At 46.3% G+C, this 7820-nt stretch overlaps 1 protein-coding gene across 1 annotated transcript in view; it reads right to left on the reverse strand.

The window, feature by feature from the left end:
• Positions 1-799: 799 nt before the first annotated feature.
• Lexm (lymphocyte expansion molecule) overlaps positions 800-7820 on the reverse strand; it is a 34760-nt gene continuing 27739 nt past the window's right edge. The window contains exon 11 of the mRNA XM_013348494.2: positions 800-1208. Coding sequence (XP_013203948.1) covers positions 1136-1208 — 73 coding nt within the window. The 3' untranslated portion in view covers positions 800-1135. The remainder of the gene's footprint in view (positions 1209-7820) is intronic.

Consider the following 7820-nt stretch of genomic DNA (forward strand, 5'->3'; position numbering starts at 1 on the left):
CAGCAACTGCTGGTAATATAATAGCTGGCAAAAAAAATATTTTTTAAAATATACTCATTTTATAAGGTGGTCTTTTTTAAAAAAAAGTCTTATTACAGTTATTTTCTAACTTTTAATAAAGATTTACTTTTTATTTTATATGAGTTCCAGGACTTACATAAAAGCTGGATGATATGATGTGTGGTTCTAACCACAATGGGCAGGGGAGGGGGGCTCCCTAGCCATTGCAGGTGGTGGTTTAAATTTCCAGTTTGCAGCCCTGTTTCTAGTCTATGGAAAGTTCACGGGACAGACGGATCTTATTTCCTGCTGCCTTGCTAAATTAACTGTCAGGGCAGTTGGAAGAGTCAGTGGGTCAGGTTTTGCATAGAGATTTTTGTGATCTCTGTGAATAGACAGTTTCTCTTCTCCCACAACTGTCGAGACAGAATCTGCTCTGAAGAAAGTGTCTAATGTGTTTTATTACGTGAGTTCTGTGGCTGAGTCCATCGGGTCTCAGCACCCCCTTCTCTAGGGACAGCCCTCTTCCCCACCCCACCCCACTCTCACTGATGCAGTGAGAGAAGCCACTCAGGATGTTGTCACTCACCCCCACACCCACCTGTGTGCCCACAGTGCTGACTCTGGGGGCAGAGGCTCCCCCACTTGTTGGACACCGCCTGGAAGTCAGTAGCCTCCTTCTTGCATGAGGCCCTACTGAGCTTCCAGAAGCATTCCTACCATGAAGAGGGGGTGTTCCTGCAAGGGCCTAGAGGGCTGCATAGCACATGCTCCCGTCCCTCCCCCTCTGGGACGACAGTGAGCCTGGTACACGCTCTGTTCACAGCGGAAGGGTTTCCAGGGAGTCACCCACGTTCCCCTTTTCTACCCACCTGCAGCCTGGCCCCCAAATTCATGTCACCAGCTGAAGGAATACTTAGGACAATGCATCTCTTGTAACAAGATTATCCCTCCCCATTCCCCCGCTGTCCCAGCAGACATAGTGACTTTTGGCCACAGGGCTGCGGCAAAGATGGCTCTCCTGGTCTCTCCCCTCTCTTCAAGACCCCTGCTTCGTTTTCCATCCGCCCATCCCAAGATTTCTCTTCTGGCCTTGGGCCCTCTGGTCACATCAGGCTGTCCTTCTTCTGTGGCTTTAAGGAGTAGGATCCGAATTGTAATCCACAGTTGGAGGGCACTTGCCCTTCGTAAAAGGTGTGATCCGTTCCCTGTAAAAAGAGAGGGAGAAATATGGGCCCGATCCCTTGCAAGGCAATGAGTTCCCTTCCCTGGAGGGGGCCTACAGGAGACAGTCAGCTGTGCTTCACAGGGACTCCTACACGGATTGAGAGGCCAGGATTCATGACCTCCAGAAAGGACCCCTTTCTAAGGGAGGGATCTCTACCCTTATACATTTCATCAGTTAGAATGTCTTATATGAACTCCAAGTGGAAACACATGAAGACTGGCAGAGAGTGACTGAGGAAAACACCCAATGAAGCCTCTACACACATATAAACACATGTGCATGGGCATCTACACGCACATGTCCATGCACGCACACACACATTTTATACACATGCAAAACAGGCACAGAAAAAAAAAAACAGTAAGCTGGATGAGGTGGCACGTGCTATCTCCATACTTGGGATGAAGAGGTGGGAAGGTCAGGAAATTAAGGCCAACCTCAGTTACACAGTTATCTTGAGGCCAGCCTGAGCTCAGTGAGACCCTATCTAAAAATGAAAGAAAAGAAAAGAAAATCGGCCACTTACCTATAGTGGCTCATGTCTGGAATCTCAGTACTTGGGAAGCTAAGGTAAAGGGATTACTATCGCTTTGAGGTCAGCCTGGGCTACACGGTGAGTTTCAGGACAGCCTGGGCTACGGAGTGAGTCCTTTCAAAAATCAAACAAACAAATAAAACCATAGCACCTGGAAGATTACACAACCCTGCCCTAAGAGGGAAACTGAGGGCTAGAGAGAGGTAGGTAAGCTAGCACGAGGTCATGTAAAGCCAGGATCAGGGCCAGGACTCAGGCCCAGCATCCCCAAGCTTCCAATCCCAAGCTCCTTCCACCATTTAGATACTGAGCCAGGAGTCGAACCCCTTGTCCCTGCTCAGGTCCAGATCTCCACCCTGCAAGCAACTTGGAAACGGTTTCCTTATAGGAACGCCTAGCTACCTGTGACCAATAGCAGCTAGCAGCCACTGTGACACGGGTCACACTCTCAGTTACTGCCTGTTTTCCCTACTAAACAGGTGAGGTCTCCATGGAGACAGGGCTGTGGTTGCTACATGCCTCTGTTTCTTACCCTCGATCATGACTGGGAGCTGAGTGGATATACCACAGATGTTAGTCAAAGGATGAAGGAGGGAGAGGAGGCTCACCAGAGTAGGGAGCTCTCCTGCCCCCAGTGGGTCTGTGTCTAACGTCTCTGCACCCCTGCCTATAGCCTCACCCCTCATCTAGACTTGGAAACAGAATCTTTGTCTCTCTTCCCCCCCACCATCTACCCACCTAAAACACAAGTGTTACTTCCCATTAAAACCCTTCTGAGCACCTAGGAGAAAATATTTACTCGTCTTTGTAAATGCGACGTCTAAGAAAGTACTGATGCCAATAATATTTAGAGAATTCTCACCGGGCAGTGATGGCACACGCCTTTAATCCCAGCACTTGGGAGGCAGAGGCAGGAGGATCTCTGTGAGTTCGAGACCAGCCTGGTCTACAGAGCTAGTTCTAGGACAGGTTCCAAAACCACAGAGAAACCCTGTCTTGAAAAACCAAAAAAAAAAAAAATTTAGAGAATTCTCTAAATGTGGGGGCCGGAAAGATGGCTCAGCTGCTGAGTGCAGAGGATCCTTATTTAGTTCCCAGCATGCACATGGGAAGGCTCACAATCACGACTAACTCCAGCTCCCCAGTGGTCTGAAGCCTCCAGCCCCTGTGGGCACCTGCCTTTGTGTGCACACCTGCACTAATGTGCACACACCCGTAGACACGTAGGTAAAAATCAAAAATAAAGACAGAGACTTCTCCAGACATTGTAAAAATGTAAGCAGCCTGCTCTTTAAAACAAATGAAAAGCTTTGGAAATACTTCAGCAAAGAAGTGAAAAAAAAAATTCAACATCCTGTCATGGAGAGATGCGAATCCGAACCATGGTGAAACAATTAGGATGACAAAAATTCAAAATGCGACATGAGCACTGATGTGGTGGGGCTGGGCTGGAGCTCGGGGCTGGAGAGCTTGTCTGGCATTCACAAGTCACGGGGGCCGATCCCTAGCACCGTCAAACAAAATTGAAACCCGAGTGTGAAGCAAGTAAACCCTCCCACGTTGCTGGTGAAATACAAAGAAATACTTAGAGGCTTTTTTAGACAGCTGTATGAGCACTTACCAAATGACCTAGAAAATCCTATTCTGGGCTAGTTCCTATAAAGAAGTGAAAACCTGGCTATCCAGAGAGCTGTATAAGCTCTTTAAGGCAGCTTTCATAAAGGCTGAGATGTGAACAAAAAGCAGACATCCACACTCTGGATACATTTCAGCATCAAAGGAACAAGCTTCCTCTACAACATGGGTAACTTCAAGATCACCGTGTAATATGACAGGAAAAGACGCGTCCGTGCATGGCCGGTTCCGTTTGGGAACGGCAAGCATATTAGTCACTGGCATGCACATAGCGCATTGATGCAGGCAGCATGGAGGAACTTCCTGGTTTGTGGTTTCTCAGCTCTATGCATCTGTCAAACTCAGAAACCAGGAGCTGAGGAGACGGCTCAGTGAGCAATAAGAAGGGAGGAGTGTAGCATGAGCACTTGTAACCTCAGCACTGCAGAGAGGGAGACAAGCAATCTCTGGGGCTTGCTAGCCAATCAGCCTAGCCAAGAGGATAAGCTCCAGACCAATGACAGATCCCATCCCCCAAATAGGCAGTTTGCGGTTGTCCTTTAGCTTCCAGATGGCACAAATACATTTTTTTAAATTCGGGGCTAGAGAATGTTGTCTTAGTTAGGGTTTCTATTGCTGCAAGGAGACACCATGACCACAACTCTCATAAAGAAAAACATTTAATTTGGGACTGGTTTAGGGTTTCAGGGGTTTAGTCCATTATTGTTATGGTGGGAAGCTCTACATAGTGAGTTTGGGTTAGCCTAGGCTACATGGCGAGATCTTATACAAAAATAAATAAATAAATGTAAATAAAAATATAAATAAGTAAATAAATAAATCTGACTTGTATGAAAATGTGTGACTTCTCACAGAACGAAGTCCAAGTATCTTAGCTCCATGCCCAAGGGTTTCTTGTGCCTGGGTCTCACTGTTACTCACACGCAGCATACACCATTCCCAGGGATTCTCTCTGGGCTCAGATTAGGGTTGAAGGGCAGGGAGGGGTTTCCTAGAACCCCACTTTCTGACACAAACACCCAACACTCTCACCAAACAGTGTATGCAAATGTCCAGGACTTTCAGGAAGGTAAGCATGGGGCAGGGGGATCAGCATTCATCTCTCTCTGTTTCCTGATTGGGGACACAGTGTGACCAGGCACCCCACACTCCCGCTCCCACAGAAGAGCTGTGGCACCATCTTGTCATACAGGCGACTATGCCCACCAACTCCAAGCCACAAGAAACCCTTCCTCCCTCAAGTCACTTCTGCCAGGCACTTTCTTATAGCAATGAGAAAAGTAACTATATAAACACATGTACATTTAAAAACACTGTGTATACTGCAAACATGTTCCAAGAATGTAATAATTTATTATTACTATTAGCAATTTGAGATTTTTTTTAGGTAAAGAATGGCATTTTAAGCTAAAATTCTGAAAGAATACCTCATTTTCAGTGTTTTGGCAGAAGTGTATTAATGCTGCCATTTCCTCTAAATTTATCAAAAATAAAAGATGTTTAAGAGGGACTGAAGAGAAGACTCAGTGGTTAAAAACATGTACATTATTACAGAGGAGTTGAGGTTAGCTCCCAGCACCCACATCCAGTGGCTCATAACCACTGTTAACTCCAGTTGCAGGAGCTCTAGTGCCCTCTTCTGGTCTCTCCAGGCACTGCACCCATGTGCTCATACCCACATAAAATACACAGACACACATTTAAAGATGTCTAATAGAGTGATAGAAGATCTGTCAATGAGCGTGAAAACATTAGTAATGTGACCATTTTGTACAATAATTTTGTATGTAAAGGAGGGTACAGGTATGTGGATGCTATGATGACATTCATCATATGTCAAAGGCAAACTTCCCGAAGTCACTTGTCTAATTCCACCACGTGAGCACTAGGGATAGAACTCAGGTCACCAGGATTGGCATCAAGTGCTTGTCCCCCATGAGCCACCTCACTAGCCCATAGTAGCAAATCTAAATGATGTGGGTGTAGAGGTGTACAGTATAAAATCAACTTTCTTACATGTTCAATTTTTTCATAATAAAATGTCACGCAAAAAAATGTAAATTTCTGCCAAATAAAACCAGAAGCTTCTCAAGTATTCCTTTTGTGCATTATCAAGACGCTGGCCCATTTTGTTAATGAATGTGTTGGCTTGTCACTTAACAAGTGTTCATGAGCTTTCTCCTCTGGGTATCAGCGAGACGCTGGAGCCCGGGAACAGGGACGCTCTGTTTAGTCTCACTGTGGGCATGTGAGGAAGTCACAGTACCATGGGGACGCATGCGCCATCCTGGGATGTGCAAGAGGCTGAGAATAAAGAGACATTGTCCAGAAAATCAGGGAAGCTTTTGTATTTACACGGAGTTATGGCTGATACATAGGCGTGTCCCAGATAAGCACTAAACAGCCGTGATGTTTAGCCGTCAATGGCTTTAGGATTAGGCCAGTAAGAGAGATGCCAGGCTGGCTTTGTTCCGCATGGCCAGAGTTTCTTTTTTTGTTTATTTTTGTTTGTTTTTGAGACAGTGTCTCACTATGCAGCCTTGTATGGCCTGAAGCTTGGTATGTAGACCAGGCTGGCCTCAAATTTAGAGACCCACCTTCCCAGTGCTGGGATTGAAGGTGTACACCATTATACCAGAGCTTTAAAATCCTAGTTAAAGGCTGGGTGTGGTGTCGCATGTCTTTAATTCCAGCCCTTGAGGCAGATGTGGGTGGATATCTGTGAGTCTGAAGTCAGCCTGGTCTACATACCATAGTTAGTTCCAAGCCAGTCAGGGCTACATGGAAAGATTCTGTCTCAAAACCAGAAATGTTGTGGGGTATCGGAGAGACAAGACTACTCGGACACAGGTTCAAGTCCAGGGAGAGTCTGTATTAGCCAGTCAGTGACCACAGACTGGGTGCTCAGGACCCAAGTACAGTCCCGAACCTTTCTCAGGGTGAACTCTGAGAAGCACAAAAATCCCATCCTGGGCTGACACACCTCAGTTAGTAAGCCTTATTACCCAGAAACAGAACTATAGAAACCAAAAGGCAAGGCCAGTACATTTAGGAATTTTCCCAGAACTGTGGACTTTGGTAGACTTGGTCTTTGCCATTGTTTTTACAGATGGTGCTGCCTACATGTTGGGTTTCAAGGCCTAAATAGTACTTACATCATGGAGTCAGTTATACTAAGGTCTGGAGGCCTATAACAAACCAAAACAAAATGTCCTAGTCAAAAGATCCAGAAAGGTAGCCAGAAGGAAGTCTGCTGTGGAGGTAACACACTTATGAAGGACCTACTATGCACACAGTAGAACGAAAAGCACTCTTTCCCAGGCAGGACTTAAGTCAGAGGTTGCCTGATTGGAAGCCTGAGGCCCAGTGGTTCCCGCCCAAGAAGAAGCAGGTGACCGAGAAAGAAACAACGGCCTCCTTCATTCTGCTCCTCCCTCACCCAGGTTAGAGACAGCACCTGGGAAAGGACACATCTCCCACCGTGGCCCAGGAAGAGACAATAATGAACAAGGTCAGAGTCAGAGGCACACATTCTGTTCCCTGCATTGTCTTTGCTCTCCAGCAGGACTTGGCAGATCCCTTCACGAGCCTCGTCAAACTGTGTTTACTTGAGCTAAAAGATGAGAAAATGGCAGACCAGCTGTTTCGACAGCAACCTCTGCATCTGTGGCCTTCCACATTTTACAATCACAAGCACACAGGATCACAGCCACCACCCTGGAACAGTGGCAGGTATCAACATAAGGATTCAGTGAGAACCCTTTCCCGTCCAGTCTCTATTCATTTTTACTGCTTTATTCCTGCTATTGATTTTTAAATTTAAAAAAAAATGTGTGTGTGTGTGTGTGCATGCGTGTGTGTGCGTGGGTGTACATGTACATGGATATGGCTGCATGTTGAGGCCAGATCCCCTGGAGCTGGGGTTACAGAAGATTGTGAGCCACTCTACATGGATGCTGGGGACTAAACCCCGGTCCTCTGCAAGAGCAGCAAGTGTTCCTAACTACTAAAACCATCTCTTCAACAAGCTTTCTTTAGGGATTTATTTTGTTGTTTAGATCAAGTTTAAATGTGTGTTTGTGTGGTAGTGTATGCACCTGTGGGTGCAGATGCCCAAGGCGTCCAGAAGAGGGCCTCAGGTCCCCTGGAGTTGCAAACAGTTGTAAGCCACCCAATGTGGGGGCTGGGAACCAAACCTGGGTCCTCTGCAGCTTCACCTGCTCTTAGCGGCAGAGCTGTCCCTCCAGTCTCTACCCCTTCCGCTGCTTACTGGAAGCAGCCACAGCTGAGGATCTTCCTGGACCAGGTGCTTCAACTAACTGTTTTTCACAGGTTTATAGCTACAGTTTTCGTTGGAATTATTTTCTAACCAGTTCAAAACTTCAAACTTGCTTCTTCTCTTAGACATAAGAGCTGTTTAGA

The sequence above is a fragment of the Microtus ochrogaster genome, chromosome 10 (genome assembly GCF_000317375.1).
Source record: "Microtus ochrogaster isolate Prairie Vole_2 chromosome 10, MicOch1.0, whole genome shotgun sequence".
NCBI lineage: Eukaryota > Metazoa > Chordata > Mammalia > Rodentia > Cricetidae > Microtus > Microtus ochrogaster.